General features: G+C 59.9%; 1 protein-coding gene across 2 annotated transcripts; it reads right to left on the reverse strand.

Annotated features, from left to right (window-relative positions):
* Nucleotides 1-1,740: 1,740 nt before the first annotated feature.
* Nucleotides 1,741-17,439, reverse strand: CSNK1G2 (casein kinase 1 gamma 2). Of its 2 annotated transcripts, XM_041422292.1 has the most exons (12): nucleotides 16,925-17,439; nucleotides 9,536-9,576; nucleotides 8,909-8,978; nucleotides 8,382-8,530; nucleotides 7,707-7,941; nucleotides 7,416-7,501; nucleotides 6,980-7,064; nucleotides 6,754-6,902; nucleotides 6,255-6,338; nucleotides 4,675-4,779; nucleotides 2,867-2,973; nucleotides 1,741-2,249 (listed from the first exon to the last, which is right to left on the reverse strand). In XM_041422292.1, exons 1-12 carry the CDS (start codon nucleotides 17,109-17,111, stop codon nucleotides 2,195-2,197), a joined length of 1,353 nt encoding a protein of 450 aa, XP_041278226.1. In that variant the 5' UTR covers nucleotides 17,112-17,439; the 3' UTR covers nucleotides 1,741-2,194. The 2 variants fall into 2 exon arrangements, with proteins under 2 accessions (XP_041278226.1, XP_041278236.1); XM_041422302.1 differs by lacking the exon at nucleotides 4,675-4,779.
* Between the last annotated feature and the right edge of the window lie 418 nt (nucleotides 17,440-17,857).

Raw genomic sequence — 17,857 nt, forward strand, 5'->3', positions numbered from 1 at the left:
TACCCTCCTGCACTGTCACCTTCCTCACTCACTCGAGGAATAAAAAGCCTGGGTGGCTTTGCAGGAGCACCTGCCGGGAGCCTGGGAGGTCTGCCCAGCTGTGCTGCTGTTCCTCTGACCTGTCCCCCAGAGGTTTTCCTCCTGCTGCTTCAGGAAAGGCTCCCGGGCAGGGAGCGCCTGCGAGGGGCTGGGGCTGCTCCCACCCACTGCTGAGGGGGTGCTTGGGCAATGTCCTCACCCTTGGGAGCCACACAGTGAAGCACAGAAGAATGTGTTGGGTTTTAAAGATTTTTTTTTATTTTATTTTTTTTGTTTTTTATTAAAAAAAAGCCCCTAAATTCTATGGCTTCCAGGAAGCATCAGAGAAATTGAAATGCCATACCTGTACACTTGGTTTTAAAGCAGTAACTAAACTCGCAATGGAACAAACGCTCTCACGTACAATCGCAGTATTTGGACTCCTCGCTGGAAGGACAGAGAGTCCCGGGCTCGGGCCGGCCCCGGGTGTGCGTACAGAGCCGGGCGCTCCGGGCTCACCCTCGGGCCGCTTTCCCTTCCCCTCCGCGGCTCCTCTTCGGCCTCTGCCGGGGCTGCTCTGAGCCGACGCGCTGACAAGGGACCACTTCCAGTGAAAATTTTAAGGCGATTTTTAAAATTCGTTTGTTCGCCTCGCTGGGGACACGAGGTCAAACGTTGCACGTCCCCTTCCCGACTGGCCAAGGACGCAGCAGCAGCTGGGGCCGCAGCCAGGACAAACCAAAGTCGGGGTCAATCCCGAATTTAGGATGAAGAGGGACCGTGGGGAGGGCACGGCCCCGTGGGAGACCCCAGGCCTCCCAGCCCCTCCACAATCCGGGGTCTCCAGCCCCCCGAGATGGTCAGTTTGGACAAATGTTTCAAAGCAGCCACAGATGGTCCCATCCCTCCCCCGCCCCCCCAGCACAGCCTCAGCCCCTTCTCTTGGGGCAGAACAACAGGGTTTTGGTAAAGTTAAGTGTGTGTCCCCCCCCAATGTGTCACGATCAATACACACGACAGCGCACGGGGTCAGTCACGTGGGGAGCTGCAGTGCCCTGGGGTGCGAGGAACACGGGGGTGCGGGGGTGTCCGTGCGTCAGTTCCAAAACCTGCATTTCCCCCAGCCCCAGGAGGGGCCGGGAGGATCCCAGAGCGGGGGATGCCATGGTGGGGGATTCCACGCTGGCAGAGCCGCTCCACCCCGACGCCCTTCACCGCCCGGCCCGGCCCCCAGCCCCGGCCCCGGGAGCAGCCGCGGGGCCTCGGGGGGCTCAGGCTGTAAAAGCAAGAGGCCGATCAAGCCCTGCCCACACCTGCAGCTGTTGCGGAAACATCCAGCCCCAAGACATGGCAGCACCAGAGACGAGGCTGCTTTGCTTCCCCTCCCTGCTTTGCCACCGCCATTCATGGGTCCCTTTGGTCTCGGCCGTCCCTGTCCCTGTGTCCCCCAGCCCCTGGGAGTCTCGGACCTGCTCTCGGCGGGACCGGACGGCGCCTGTATTGCTCGCAAAAGTGCATCGTAAATGAACTGTAAACGCGTTTCCTCTCCCCGCCCCGCGCGCCCCCGGCTCTCCCCGCCCGAGCGGGGCCGGACCGAGCCCAACGCCCGCCACCAACGGCCCGACCGAGGGGGACCCGGCGGGGACGCGGGGCGGGGCCGGAAGGAAGAGCAGAATTCGGTAACACTGAAGATGACGGTCAAAGACTGACGACTCAGCACTCTGCACCGAGACTCACTTTAAATTAACTTAAGAGACAAAGAAGCAACAGAAAAAAAAAATATTCCTCCTTAGCCCACTGCTCTTGAAATTGTCTTCGTCTTCTTCTGACAGCGACGGGTCAGAGTCTGTAGTTGATCCCCATTTCAGACTGGTTATAAACTCAAAGCAAGTGACGCCGTGGGTTTTTTCTCTTCTTCTTTTTTTCTGTTTGACGGACGCAGGAACTTCAGCGAAGTTGGGCTTGGTTCGAGTAAACGGCCACGAGTGGCGGAGGAAAGGACAAGCAGTTTGGGGAGGCCCCGCTCCCCAGCTGCGCGTGGGGCGCTGGGGGAGCCCGTCCGGCCCGGCCCCCCCGTCCCCGTCCAGCCCGAGGGGCCGTTGGCTCCGCGGGGCAGGATCCAGCCACGGCCAGAGGGAGAGGAGCCAGCGCTCGCCGCTCCGCCCGGCCCGGCAGCTCACTTGCGACGCTTGGTGGTTTTCCTCTTCCTTCTCTTGAAGAAACAGCAGCACCTGGGGACAGAGGGGACGCGTCAGCCCCGGGGCCACGGCACGGAGGGTGCAGCAGCCCCGAGGTCAGGGAGGACAGAAACCCCTCGGTGCCTCGGTGAGCCCCACGCGGGCAGAGCTGCTCCACCAAGTGCCCCTGGTACACGGCAGGGGCTGGACTGGGAGCACCACAACTGCCACCTAAAGTGACACCTGCCACAGCAAATGGCACCGACCAGGGGAGTGACACTGACTGTGGCCACAAGGCCATGAGCCAGGACCAGGCAGGGACTCCAGAGAAGGAGCAGTCCCAGATCCATCCATGCTCCTCTGTGCAGGAGCCTTGGGCAGGGCGAGATGGGAAGGGCTGGGGCGGTGGTGGCCCTGCAGGGACACCCCTCATGGCGTGGCAGGGGACAGCTGGGCTGTTGGCTCCCCGGAGGGCACTGGACAAGGCATCCTGGGGCAGCTGCTGACTCCTCCTCCAGTGGTGGCGGCCCTGCAGGGACACCCCTCATGGGGTGGCAGGGGACAGCTGGGCTGTTGCTCCCCGGAGGGCACTGGACAAGGCATCCTGGGGCAGCTGCTGACTCCTCCTCCAGCCCAGCACTGGCGAGGGGGCAGCAGGGCTGGGGCCTTACTTTGTATCGTCTGTCACCTCCACCTCGGTGGGGGCTGTGATGGGGGCGTTCGAATGTCCTGCCGTCGGGTCATCTGTGTTCAGCTCTCCGTTGGTGGAGCTCATCACCTGGGGAGAGATGAGTGTCAGTGGGGACAGCCCAGGGGTCTGCAGCCCTTCCCCTCCCTGAGGGGCATAGGAGCCACCCAGGAGACCACCTAACTCTGCCCAGGAGCACCGAGGTGCCCTTTGTGGCAGGATGGTGCCCTCACCCAGACCACAGTGCTCGGCCTCGGTGCTGAGCTCTCCCGAAGAGCCCCATTGCACAGAGAGCTCTGAGCCCCTCAGAACGCCCCTGGAAGGATCCCAGCTCCTGGGAGCTCCTGCACCAGGAGAGCAGTTTGCTGGCAGCCAGCTCCAGCGTGGGTGAGAGACAGGGCCTGGGAAAGCTGACAGCTCCAAAGAGCCCTTCCCACTGCTGAGCATCTGGACACAACTTCTGCTTCCTAGCACCAAGACTCAGCCCAGTGCCTACCCTGCGGGCTCAGGCATCCCTGAGCTCCTGCCCACTCACCAGGGCAGTAGGGTCAGCCACAGTGCCAGAGCCAGGAGGACATCCAAGCCTCCAAGGCAACTGGGAGGTGCCTGAATCGCCATCCTGTGCCTGCTGCCCACAGGCAAAGCCAGGAGCTCCCTGGGGATGCACAGGCCAAACACTCTCCAAGCTGCTTGGCCCCGGCAAGGACCCTTGGCCTTCCCCAGCCCTTGGAGAAGCTGCCACCCGACAGCCAGTGCCCAGCCAGCAGGGCCACGTCAGGCTCCAGCCCCTGACACCAGCACAGAGACCCCTGCGCATCACCCCGCAGCGCCGGGCACAGGCGGAGCGCGGCAGGAGGGTTTGCAGAGCAGGAGTGGGGAGGAGGAAGGGCATCAGGGACAGGAGGAGCGAGGCAGAGCATGAGCTGGGCCCTCGGAGTACCCGGCCCCACGGCCTGCCTGGCACCACGGAGTGCCCGGCCCCGTGACAGCAACAGCAGGAGCTGTGCCCAAGCCTGGGGCCGAGCACCAGCAGAGTCACTGTGGAGCAGCAGGAACGAGCAAGAGCGGCGGGGACAGAAGCAGAGACAGAGGAAGCGGCGCAGGCCCAGCCAGGGGACCCGGCATGGATGTCCCACCATCCATGAGGGAGGGACCCCCAGGCCAAGGCAGGGCTGAGCGGCAGCGGGCAGGAGGCGGCGAGGGCGGCGAGCACGGGGCTGACGGCGCCAGCACAGGACCGAGGCAGGGCCATGGCAGGGGACACGGCCAAGGAGTGCCCAGGGAGGGAGGAGAAGCAGGGCTTGGAGCCAGGGCTCCAGACAAGGAGGCCCAGGGAAGTCCCTGCTCAGACGAGTGGCACTGGGGGCAGAGCGATGCCCACCCAGCTGCTGTGCTGCAGTGTGCCTGCCATCCATCCATCCATCCATCCATCCATCCATCCATCCATCCATCCATCCATCCATGTCCGTCCATCCATCTATCCACCCATCCACCCATCCATCATCCATGCATCCCTCCATCCATCTCCAACCACCTTCTAATTCCCCCTGGCAGCACCAAGGGAGCCCAGCAGTCCCCGGGAAGCAGCACCAGCCTCGTCTGCGAGCCGTGAGCGTCCCCTCACACCACAGGGACAGGCAGTACGTGCTGCAGCTGGGGCAGGACCCCGGGATGTGTGGCCCCGGGGCGGGGGAGCGGGGCTGATCCCGGCTCCGCGGGCGGCCACGCGGCCCAGGGTGGCTCCGCTCCCTCCCTTGCCCGCCCCTGCCCCAGGCGCGTGGTTTCGTGTACCTGGACGGACCCCCCGAGCCTGCCGGCTGCCAGGTGAGCTCCCAAAGGCTCCTCGGCAGGCTGCCCACCGGCCTGAGGATCCCACAACTCCGTCCCCTCGGGCGGCTGCTCGCGACAGGCAGGAGGAACAGAATGAAAAGAAACAAAAGAAAAGAGGGAGAATGGGGAAGAGAAGGGAGAAGTGGAGGGAAGGGGTGGGAAAAGTGGCAAAGGGAGTTGAGAAAATAAGACATGCAAAAGCAAAAACATGACCGGAGCAGCTCGAGTTGGTGATTGCGGAGGGCACCCGTGCAGCACCGTCCCAGAGGCTCCCAGAGCGGTCCCTGTGGTGACAACGGGGGTCTGTGTCCCCCTGCCACCTACACACACACCCCCACGGCCAGCCCCACACAGCCCCTGGAGCAGGGCCAGCTCCAGCAGGGCTGGTGGCCGTGTTTGGGAGTGGGCTGGGCCAGCAGAGCCGGAGCTGCAGCCAGGCCCAGGTGACGCCGCATCCCCAGGACGACGCAGGGCTCGGCAGGGCCTGTGTGGCACCAGCTGGGCCAAACCCTCCCCCAGTGAGCACAGCACGGCCCCAGAGCTGTGGGGACACCCTGTGTCCCCAGGCTGGACGCTGCTCCCATGCTCCAGGAGCGCTGTGCTTTGCTCTTCCCCCTGCTCTGGAGAAGGGATGTCCAGCACGGCACTTCCCTGGTGCTGGGGGCACAGAGCAGACCTTACTGGGAGCGAGCTCCCAGAAATGAGCCGGAGGTGATTTGAAGATGTTTCCCTCTCCCTAAGAAAGCTCTGCCAGTGAGAGCAGGTGAGTGCCAGGCTCCCTGTGCTGGGCAGGAGCAGCATGGGGAGGACAGGGTGCTGCACCCCCTGCTCCAGCCCCTTTGCAGGTGCTCTGCCCCCAAGGAGGTGTGGGAGGACAAGGGTTTGTACAGGACTGCTGGGAAACACATGAGGTTTGCTCTCGGTGGCAGCAGTGCCAGAGACACCTTTCCTGCACCAGGGCAGGACAGGCCACAGCACTGGAGCAGTTCTCAGCAGCCTGGCCCCTTTCCCACACAGCTCTGCCTCATCCCTACCCTGGGCTGGGCTCGCTGTGCCCTGCCCATTCCCAGAACAAAGACAGCCCCAGAATGGGGCAAAATGCTGCCAAGCTGCCCCCCAGTCCTGCCCTCCCTTGTCTCATGTCACTGTCCCATCGATGGAAGGGCATCACAAGCAGAGCAGCAAGTCACCCCATGGGGACAGGGTCCTTAGCAGAGGTGGCTCAGCCTGCACCAAGCCCTCCCGCACACCCCAGGCTGGACCCTGCTCATCAGCTGATGTCCAGGCCTGGCACCCCCTAGTCACACTACAGCCCCCACAGCACTTCCTCCCTCTTCTGCCAGGCCACAGGGACACTGCCCTGGGCCCCAGCAAGCCACAGACCCAGAGCTGTGGGAGGGAACTCCTCCCACAGACAGCGCTGAGGGTAAACCATGTTCCAGTCCCTGCCACCACCCCCACTGGCCCCATGTCCCTGGAGCTGCAGCGTGAGCTGCCCAGCCCATGGCCCCGTGCCCCAGCCAGGCCGTGCCATTGCTCACCTGATGTTTGGTGTGTGGCTGTGCTTTGTCTCTGTTCGGGGGCTGCACCTGCACCTCGCTGTGCATCGTGCCAATGGGGGTGGGCTGGGGACACAAAGGACAACGTCAGTGCAGCACCAAGCCCTCCCAACACCCCGCAGCCAGATTCAAACCTCTGGCCAAACATGCCAAACCCCCCAGAACCGGGGCCTGATCACTGCCCCCACCCCTGCCCCAGCAGTGCCATGCCTGGTATCCGGCTGCAGCGATCCCAAGGAATGCACCCATGGCAGAAAGTGAGGTGCCAGCTCAGCTGCTCGGGGTCCCCTTGGCTCCAAGAGCCTCGAATTCCCATGTCACAGCCCTGGAGCTGTAACTGGTGAGGAGGGTGGAGCTGGTCCCCTGGACACTGTGTGGCGGGGATGGCTGAGAGCCACCTTCTCCCTGGCTGCTGCCACTAACCCCTCTGTCCCTGCTCCCTGAGGTGCCTCCCCCTCTGCCCCCAGCCCTGAGCACTCACCAGAGGTTTCCCTGCCCAGTCGTATTCGTAGTCGAACACGTAACCGTTCCTCTCGAACAAGTCTGTGAAGAGCTTTCTCAGGTAGTCGTAGTCGGGCTTCTCGAAGAAATCCAGGCGCCGCACGTAGCGCAGGTACGTGGCCATCTCCTCTGCGGGGACACGGGGGCTCAGGGGGACAGGGCACAGGGGGCTCGGGGCGGGGGGCTGGGCTGGGCAGTGCTCTCACCTGGGAAGTTCTCACAGAGCACCTCCACCGGGGTGGCTCTTTTGGTGTCACCAATCTTCTGGTACCTCTCCTTTAGTGTGTCGGCCTGGCGGGAACAAGGCGGGTCAGCACAGGGGCCAGGCGCTGCCCTGGGCTGTCACACCACGTATGATTTCTTGAGCCCCCTCTCCCAAGTAACTCTTTCCCAGGAAACTCCCTCCCCCGGCAGGTCTGGAGGACAAACCTCAGGGTTTCCAGGACAGCCACTGTGAGAGCAGCTGGGGGGACACAGGGAGATCTGCAGCTGCTCAGCACTGCAAGGGTCTGGCATGGAGCTCAGAGCTGGCAGGGTGCTAACCCTCCAACACCCCAGGAGCCAAACCTTCCCCTCCCCATGCCAGGGCAGAGCCACACCCACAGAAAGCCATGCCCAGGGGCAGCAGGAGCTGGCAGTTACCTTGAGGCCTTGCCAAGGAAGGCTCCCACGGAGGAAGTACATAAACATGTGCCCTAATGCTTCCAGGTCGTCCCTGCGGCTTTGTTCTGCATGGAGAAAAAGAGACATGGGTCAGTTCCCACTACAGCCACTGTCCCTGTCCAGCCCCCAGATCCTGCAGAACCCCATGTGTGCTGCCAGCACCCTGAAGATCAGGAGAGGCAGCTTGTCCCCATGCCCACCTCTGGCACCCCTGCCCTGCAGTCCCTCCCTGCAGCCAGGAGGCAGAGCTGGCTGCCCGTGCCCACACACCTTTCCCCAGGTGGGTGTTGATGCTCATGTAACGTGCTGTCCCTGTCAGGCTCTTGTGCTCTCGGTAGGGGATGTGTTTTTTGGTCTCGGGGTCGATATACTCTTTGGCCAGGCCAAAATCGATGATGTGGATGGTGTGCTGCCGCTTGCTGCCCGGCCGCCCCACCAGGAAGTTCTCTGGCTTGACATCTCTGTAGATCAGGCTTTTGGTGTGGACATACTCCATCCGTGTGATCTGGGGCAAAAGGAGGTGTCAGTGCCAGGGCTGAGTCCCACCCTGTGTCCTGCACACCCCTGCCCTGCCCCTGCTCCCCTCAGCCCCAGCCCCAAGGACGAGCACATCAGCTCCTTCCCACCATGGGACACAGCCCCAGGCCAGCTGCACCCTGGGCACACAGTGAGGTGCTCTGGGCACACTTAGATGCTTGTCAAGGCTCAGAGAGGGGCTGTGAAAGGTGGAGAGCCCTCCCCCAGCAGGGAGGGGGTGAGGTATGGGTGAGCCAGGCTGGGTTGTGCTAGCATCTTCCCCCCATTCCCCGTGGGATGCTCATGCTGCCTGCCCACGGTGCCCACACACCCCCTGCTCCCCAGGGCAGCCGTGCAGGGCTCCAGGGGGGCACTGCAATGCTGCAGGGGAGGTGCAGGGCTGCAGGGGTTCTGCAGCCCCTGGCCCACCAGCTGGATCGCGATCATCAGGACGGTCTTGAGCGTGAAGGTTCGATCACACAGATCGAAGAGATCTTCCAGGCTGGGTCCGAGCAGCTCCAACACCATGGCGTTGTACTTCCCACAGGGGCCAAAGTAGTAAACCTGAGGAATTCCTTCTGCAAGAGATGGAGCAGGGACTGTGCAGGGCTGCAGCACGGCCACGCTGTCACAGCCATGCCACTGCCAGACAGGGACAGGGGCTGCAGAGGGGGGATGTCCCGCACTGCCCTCCCTGCACAGCCAGCATGGCTCTGCTCGGGGCAGCAGGGGGAAGGAGGCAGCTCCATCTGCATCCCTGACTCTGCTGCGGGGGTGGTGGGGGAAAGAACTAAATCAAAAAGAGATCAAAGATGAGACGAGGCGTCTGTGTAAAACCAGCCTCTCCCTGGGGAGCAGATGGGCAGGAGCTCCAGCTGGGGGTGAAGTTGCAGAGTCATATTTAGGGAAAGCCTCTTTCCCAGCAGCTCCCCAGGGCAGCCCAGCCCAGCCCGTACCTGCATTGCCGAGCTGTTTGTAGAACCGATACTCCAGGTGCAGCTGGGGGGCCCGGGATTTTATGGGTTCCTTGGAGGAGAGAAAGGAGAACAGTTAAGTAGGAAGCAGGATGTTCAGGGGTGGTGTGGACATACTCCATCCAGCATGTGTCAGACACATCTTTCACATGCTGGCAGAAGCTGGACTGAGAGCATTTGGGGCTGGGAGCAACTGGTATAAAATGGAGATGAAGCCTCAGGGGATGATGAGAGAAAATCAGCCCATGTGGGAGCCAGATCATCTCATCCAGAGAGGAAAAAACATTAATGGGACCAGGCAGCACTAGTGGGGCCACCCTCTCTGCTGCTGGCACTGGCTGAGCACAGCACAGGCCATGGTGAGGGCTGGGAGAAGCAAGACCCACCTCTTCCCTGCCCAGACCTGGATCACCCCACCTGCAGTGATGTGTGCTCCCAGACTGCCCTCAATTCTGAGCAGGAACAGAGCTCCCCCACAGCCCCCCAGCCACCACATCCATCACACCCCAGCCCAACACCATAGGAGATAGGAGAGAAGCCTCCTTCCCAGTGGCTGGAACATTCCCCACCCTGACCATGGAGGAACTCCCCTGTTTGACAGCCACTCACCAATTTGATAGCTACGTATTCGTTTGTGTAGAGATTCTTCCCTGTGGAGAGAGACATAAAAAGGAGATGAAAAGCAGTCCCTGCATCACCCCCACCACACATCCACCACTGTCCCTGAGGGCTCCTGGGCTCAAAAACATTCTGAACAGGTTCTGCAGCTCCCACAACACCCAAAGGGGCCTCAAGGCACGAGCAGGAGCAGAACCCACTGTGGGGAGTTGCAACATGCCTGCTAATTATCCCAGGTGGGGTATGTGGATTCCTCTGGGATGGGGAGGCTCCTGGGGGCTGGAGCCAAGGCTGATGGGAGGGGGCAGCAGCAGGGATGTGAATGGGCAAGGCAGGGACAAGGCTGAGACTTGGTGCTTCTCCCACCCCCAGCCCCACAGGGGGAGGGGGCTACGGAGGGAAGGCCAGAGCTGGGGGACACTGAGTTATGGCCAAGGGGACCCTGCAAAGGGTGGCAGGGAGGAAGGACACCCGGGAGCACTGACACAGCTGGCACTGGTCACAGGCAGGTGGGAATCTGTCCCCACAGCTGGAGTCACTCCTGGGAATGGCACATGCTTCTGGGTACATGTGTGTGAATCAACCTCATCCCTGGGGATGCTCCTGCCCACCCAAGGGCACAGGGGAAGCCAGGAGCAGATCCATGGCATGTCCCAGACTGTACGGGGAGCTGAAGGCTGCAGGGGAGTGAAGGAGCAGCCGTGGCACCCAGCACCCTGTACAGGACCCCTGGAGGGCTCCACAACTGCCCATTGGTGGAACTTTTCACACCATAACCACAGGACTTTTCACACCATAACCACAGGAAGGTTGAGCTCAGGGTGCCCCCACATCCCCCCAAAACCAGGGGGCCAAGGAAAAGGGGACACACCTGGGAAGCAGCAGCACAACCTCAGCCCAGGCCCATAAAGGCCAAGATTAAAGGTCTGCAGGAACAGCTCTGAGTGTTCCTGGTGCCAGAGCCTGCAGGAGCCCAGGCAGGTGGGGGTTAAGGGCAGCAGACTCCAGATCCCAGCGATCCCACTGCCTGCCATGTGGGTATCTGATGGAGCTGCATCTGTCTCCTCGGATTTTCTCCAAGCAATTTGCTTAGGGAACAAGCTCCTCCTGGCGTAAGATTTCATCTGCTCCCACTGCTGCTCTCCACCTGAAGCAGCAATAAATCCTGCCCGGGTGACATCAGAGCAGCTGCTGAGCGCCACGGTCCGCAGGATTACGGGAAGAGGGATGAATGGGAGATATTAATGGAGCAGCTCCTCCCAGGGATGGGCTCTGCAGCCAAGGAGGGGTTCAATCCTGCTGCCTCCCTGACCCTCTCCCATCCCAGGGGACTTCTGCCAAGCCACTCTGTCTGCTGCTTCTGCATAAAGCAAATCCGTTCACAGTGATTAGGGGGGAAGGGATTTGGGAGGGAGGAACGGAACGTCTGACAAACACAGCTTGTGCCAGATCCAGGGGGTTTGTCCCATCACACACTGACATTTCCTGGGGAGCAGGTGGGACACCCCCAGACCTGTGCATGGCTCCACAGGGCCCTACAGTTCAGTCCAAAACAATTACTGTTGCCTTCAGGGCAGCAACATGTGATCAGAAAATTCACAGCTGGATTTTCCCTGAGGTCAGGCAGCATTTGAAGGGGGAAAAATGTAACATGGCAGGAAAACTGCTAGAGGGACACAGCAAAAGGGACTCAGCAGGGAGGGAGAAGGGATGGAGGCAGGAGAACCCCCAGCAGTGGCATCTGTCCTGTCCCCACCACACAGTGGTGGCACAGAAACCTACAGAAACAAGGCTCTGGAGCTGGCAGCATTCCCCCAGCCCAGAAATGGGTCCAAATCATTTGGTTCAGCCCTTCCTTGGGGGGCTTGGACACAGCTGATGGACAAGATGGGGAGCAGAGAGGGTATGGACTGGTCAAATCACGACCCTCTGCTTCCCCTTTCTGAATTAGAAAAGGTGCAGATAGCAGAACTGGCCTGTCATGAAATTAATAAACCAAGAGAAAAGAAAAAGCAAAAGAGCAAGGAGGGAGGATTCCTACCATGCCAGGGAACTCCCCACTCCAGCTTCTGGAGCCCCCTGCTCTCTCCCAGTGCTCCCAAGGGGGGAGCTTTGACACCCAAAATGTGCCAGAGCCCAGGGAGTGCCCAGGAGGACTAGAGCAGGCAGGACTTGCAGCACAAAAGGTGCTTTTGAAAGGAAATAAAAGAGAGAAGTGGTGAGATGGGTGGCAGAAAGCAAATATTTGCATTGCAGGGGCCTTTGCCCGGCTCGGTGCCGGAGGTGCCTCCAAACCCAGCTGGCAGCACCTGCAGGATGCAGAGTGGGATCAGAACAGGCTGAAGGCAGGAGCAGGCAGCCAGGCCTGGGGCCAGGCTGTGTTAAAGCTGGACCTGGCTCTCTCTGCTGTCCCTCCCCGGGGATTTGGCAGCAGCACCAGCACCTGCTCCTGCACGTCAGGCTCTGCGCTGGCTCCCAGCTGGGTCCCCATCCAAGCAGCTCAGAACCAGGGAATCACAGGAGCATTATGGTGGGAAAAGACCTTTCAGATCACCACTCCAATCATGAGCCTGCAGCACCACCATGTTCATATTAGCCCATGTCCCCAGGTGCCACATTCACACGTTTTTGAACACCTGTGGGGTGGGGACTCCACTCCTACCCTGGGCAGTCTGTGCCAATGTTTCCCAGACCTTCCTGTGAAGGAATTTTCCCAACTTCCAATCTAAACCTCCCCTGGCCCAGCCTGAGGCCGTTCCCTCTCCTCCTGTCCCTGTTCCCTGGAGCAGAGCCCGACCCCCCCCGGCTGTCCCCTCCTGTCAGGAGTAGGGCAGAGCCACAAGGGCCCCCCTGAGCCTCCTTTTCTCCAGGCAGAGCCCCTTTCCAGCTCCCTCAGCCCCTCCTGGGGCTCCAGACCCTTCCCCAGCCCCATTTCTGTCTCTGGACATGCTCCAGCTCCTTGCTGTGAGGAGAAAAGGGAGCACTGAGGCTGCCCCTTGCCTGTGGCACAGCACTGTGCCCACACTGGGCACCTTTGACCAGCAGCAGCACAGAGCTGTGCCTGGGCACCGGGATGGGAATTTGGCTGGGAATTCCCAGACCTGGGAATGCAGTAGAGGAAGAGGGGATGAGGCAGCTCCATGCAAAGTCAGCCAGGCCCAGCCCTGCCAGCACTGCAGCTCCAGTGACAGTGGCTGCACCAGGCCAAGCAACGACAGCTCTATGGAATGCTGGGCTTTAACACCATCAGAAGAAAAATGTTATTTTAGAACTTGACCTTCTCTAAAGGAGGCTCTGAACAAGCAGGAGGAAAAGCAAGTCTGAGCACTCAGCAAGGGAGGGAGGAGCAGCAGGAATTGTGTGGGTTCCTCTCTCCCAAAGCCTCCAAAGACACCTGTGTGCCACCTCTGGCACGTGGTGGGTCTGTGGCTCCAACCTCTGGGAGGTGGCTGAGCCCTTGGCCACACTGCAGGTGCTCACAGGGAGGTCTCTGCAGAGCCCAAGACAAGAAAGGTGTCATGAGCAGGGCACCGAGCCCAGACACTTTTTCAGAAGGTACTTTTTGTGGCCCCAGGTAACTCCCAGTGAGTTCCTGGGAGGCTGCAGGACAGGCCTTAGAGCCACAGCTCAGGAGAGCTTGGGAATGTCCCCAGCACCTGCACATGACCCTACAGCTGGCATGGTCCTGGCTCAGCTGCAGTAGTGAGCTGCTCCTGGCTCACACACTGCACACACTCACCCCCTGTGTTTTTCCCTCCAAAATCCCAAGTTTACTTTGAAAGATAATTAATTTCCAGCTTTTAATTTTGAAGGAAAACAGCTGCTGTGGTTCCAGGCTGCCAGCAACAATGCATACAGCAGGTTGGGGGAGAGGGGTGGGTACTGAGAAGCTGCAAAAAGCACATTTGCAGAAGTTGACTGCTGGAAGAACAGAAACAGCAGCTGCTGCCAGGTCCCTCATCCTTCCCTGCACCCTGCTTTAGGCTGAGGCTGCCCTGGGGCAGCTCCATGGCACAGCCTGGCAGGAGCACCAGCCTCGGGCCAGGCTCAGGAAGGGGCCCTCAGGGAGAGTGCCAGGACTAAGGGCAGTTCCTGGCTCTGAGGCAGCCCTGCACCAGGGCAGGACCTGCACAGCACCCAGGTGCTCTGGGCTCAGTTTTGACCTTTCTGCTGAATGTCTGGGTTTTCCTCCTCTCCCCCTACCCCAGCCCATCCATCCCATCCCAAGCACTTCTGAGTAGTTGCTAAGAGGAACCTGCTCCAACAAACCCTCTATGAGTGTGCTGGCACTGCTCTCAGGGTGCAGGGAGCTGGCAGAGAGCTGGCAGGGAGCTGGCAGGGCTGCAGCTCGGCTGTGCCCACTGCCAGGGCACACAAGCCACCAGCATCCTGCTGCCTTATGTTTCAGAGGGCAGGGTCCCACCCTGGCAGGGAGTGGGGCTGGCTGTGGGCAGCATGTGGCCAGGGGGAGCTCAGGGGGCTGCAAGCTGCAGGCACTGCCCTGGGATGCTGTTGGAAAGCCCCAGGAGGAGCTGGGCTGGTGCTGGACCACAGCTGGAGGCTGGCAAGGGGAGGGATGAGCACTCATCAGGGTGAAGCTCCAGGACATAAGAAGGTAACAGGAGCCAGGACCTGCACAACATCACCCTGCCCCTCTGTGCCAGAGGGCTGGGGCAGCCACCCTGCTCCAGCTCCCAGCCCAGCTCTCCAGTCATGCTGGTCCAGTGTGGAACTGGCTGGCAGCACTGCCAGACTGGGACTGGCACCACGTCCCTGCATTGCCCAGGATGCCAAGGCCAGCAGGGACAAGGAGAAGCAGGATCCAAATGCACAGCCCTGGCAGCCACAACTCCTGCCCACGTCATTCCCCTTCTGGCTTCCCACAAATGCCTTATGCCAATTGTTTTTTATATTTCATCTTTAAACAGATCACTTGATTTTGGACACCTCCTACATGGGTGAACATTTGTCTCTACCTGGGGCAGCCGAGCTGAAGCACCCTAAGGACAGATCACCACATGCCCCTTGGTGTGGTGGAGAAATAGGACAAAGTGGTACCTTTTTGGGGAAGACAGTGTCCCTTCCACCCTCCCCACCACTGGGAGCTGGAAGAATCACCTCCAGGTACATTTTTTCAAGATCTCATGGCCTTTGTTATGAGAGGGAAAAGGCCAAAGAAGATCTGGGAGCTTTTAAATATTGAGCTGCAGTTTAGCCTCTAAAACTTTGAGGACTGAATTCTCTATTCCCAGGGGAAAGCTGAGTGCCCAGCAAGAGCTGGGGAACATTCCTGCTCATGCCACCACAGCAGGAGCCCTCTGGTCCCTTGCCATTCATCTGCAGCTGGAGGAATCCCTAAACCCTGAAAGCATTCCTGAGCCCTGATGCAGTTCGGAGGCACACCTAAGGAAGAGAGATGTGATTTTAGGAGAGAAGCCACATAGCTGTGGCTTCCACTGCTGTGATGAGATCTCGTGCTCAGGCCTCTAGCATGTTATGGCCAGGCACTGCAGGGTGTGACAGAGCAAAAAAGCCACGTGAAGGGACTGGAAACTTCTCTTGCTGGTGGCAAGGACAAACTCTCACTGTGAGAATCGACCACTGTGGAGCCCTGGAGCGAGAGCTCGCTGCTTGTCCCTGCAGCCACAAGCAAACTGAGCCCAACTGCTCCCAGGTCCCTACAGCAACCTCACTATCAGTTTGACAGACAGTCCTCATCAGATCCACGTCAGACTCATGTTCCCTCAGTGATGCCCCTGGAAAATGAGGGGGAGGCCAAGGCAGGGGGGTCACACTGACCCTGAGCACTGAGCATGGCAAAGCAACACAGCCCCAGCCTCCTGCCTAGAGCAGGATCCTGGGATCCAGCTCACCCAGAAACACAGATCCACTGCGGAATGCTCAGTGGCAAGCAAGGAAAAAGAGGTGCAAGGACACAGGTCGACCCTGCACAGCTCAGGGCTCTCTGTCCACTGGCCCAGCAGGGAGGCACTGGCAGCCGTGAGTGTCCAGATCCACCTGGGGAACTGAAAGGAGCAGCTGCTGTGGCAAAATCCCCAGTACCTCTCCTTCCACAAGCCCTGGGTCTGGAGGAAGGTTCAGAGCTCCTCATGACAGCAGGAAAGACAGCTGAACAGGGGAACTGCTTGGCTGGATTTTCACCAGAGCGTTTCCCCAGCTCTGCAATTACGCGGCGATCCCGTCGGGAAGTGCGGGGACCCTGGCACCAGCCAGTCTGTCACGCCGGGAAGAGCTGACATTAACTCCCCACACAGGGAGGTGGGAACTGACCTCACCCCAGCCAGGGCTGCCACAGCTCCTCCCCAGGCCCATGGTCAGGGCAGGTTTAGCTCAGAGCAGGTTTAGCTCAGAGCTCGGTTTGAGAAGGCGCTGCTTAAAATATCATAGAGCAACAAGGCCTGTGGCTGTCACAGGCTCTGGGGACCGACTCTCTTCCCTCTTCCCAGAGCACAAGCCCCTTCCCAAAGCACTCACAGCCAAGGACAGCGCTACAGCTGGCAGGGACTCCACCCACACATTCCTGGAGACGTCCAGACTGTGCTGCTGGCGCAGAGGTGCCTGGCCCTGCCAGACCGCTCCCAGCTGCCTGATGCCAAGCAAAGGGTTAACAGCTTCAAAGTCTCCAGGGACATTCCCAGTCCTGAGAGAGGAGCAACCTCCCCACCCTCCATGAAGGAGTTTGCTTGAGGGGTTTCCTGATAAACCTGGTTCAAAATGGAAAGTGACTATGGAATATGCTTTATTCCCCCCTTTCTCTGACCTGCACAGAATTTCAGGAGAGTCTCTCAAACAACCAGTTTCAACAACTGAAGAATTTACCCAGGATAAAACATGGATTCTCTTCCCTAGACGCTTGTCCCAGCAGAGTGAACATCCCTCAGGCCCCCATGCTCCATCCCCTGTCCTGAGGCACACCCAGAGCACAAGTGGGGTGAGATTTGGTGAGCACACAGTGGCATCTCCCGCATCTTTCCTTGTTCAGTGTTCCTGAATTTGGGGGACACCCAGATGTCTGTGGCCAACACCGCTTACAACAGACAGATCCAGCCTGTAGCGTTCTCCCTGACAGAGCCAGAGAGCAGCAGGCATGGAAGGAGATGGGAAACACCTCTGCAATCAGTCCTTTGGGCTAGGATGGGCCTTGGTAGATCAAGCACAGTGCGAAAGGATGAAGGAAGTGGAACCTCTGTGACAGAACAAGGGCTACCTGCAAGGGGCAATGCTTCCACTCTGTGTGGCCGGTCAGCACCCCAGCGCCCATGGCCACAGCCTGTGCCAGCTGCTCCTGCTGCAGGAGGAGGATGGCAGGGCAATCCTGGCAGGAGTGGGTACAGTGAGGACAGAGATGACCCTTCTCACCTAGACGGAGCTCCCCGAAATTGCCGCATCCAATCTTCTTGCCGACACGGAAGTTGGGACCCACCATTAAGACTCCCGAGTTGGTTCCAGCACCCCGGCCTCCATGACCACTCCTTCCTCCACCTGTCTTGGACATTCTTTTACCTTCCTCCAGCTCCCCTTTCCCTCCTCTCTTATCAAAATCCATAAGTTTGTGATACCCCGGCCTCTCCACGGTTACGCTGCTGCCATACAAATCCCAGAGCTGCCGAAAATGGAAGGGTGAGGAGGAAAGAAGCAGGGTTCCTCTTGGTTAATAGACCATCCCGGTGAGCGCTGGGAGGGCGGGGTCTGGAGAAGGAGGGGTAAGAGGCCGTCCACGGGTGCTGGGCTACTGAAATGTTAGTGCTCCCCAAGGTCCCGCCGGGACTGTCATCATCGCCGGTCACTGGGAGTTCTTTGGTGGAGAGAACATCCTGCAGACAGGGTCCTCCCAGCGCAGCTCCTCGGTGTCCCAGCTGTGCAAAAGGAGAGGCAGAAAATCAGTATGAGAAGGCAGAGGACAACAGAGGGCTGTGGGCTCTGGGTTCCTCAGAGTCCCTTCCCTGCAGACAGGTAGTTCCTACAGCAATGACAGTGCTGCAGTTGAGGGGTGGGAGAAGATGGGATAAACATCAGGTTCCAGAGTGCCCCACGCCTGAGATGTTTGTTTAAATAAACAAACAAATGAATTTTAAAAAAGCTTGGTCAGCCAGAGGTGAAATGGTTAATGAGTGCCTCCATGTTGGAGCCAGGCAAGAGTGTTGTGGGGACAAAACTGTCCCCATGGGGGAGGGCTGCTGGCAGCTTTGGGAAGCATTCAGAGGCACCAGCCAGGGACTCTGACAGTCCCCAGGAGCAGAGGACACACAGGAACCCAGCATTACAGGCACACCATGCCAGGCATGGGGCTGC

Source organism: Onychostruthus taczanowskii, unplaced genomic scaffold, assembly GCF_017590055.1.
Source record: "Onychostruthus taczanowskii isolate IOZ18803 unplaced genomic scaffold, ASM1759005v1 scaffold110, whole genome shotgun sequence".
In the NCBI taxonomy this organism is placed as follows: domain Eukaryota; kingdom Metazoa; phylum Chordata; class Aves; order Passeriformes; family Passeridae; genus Onychostruthus; species Onychostruthus taczanowskii.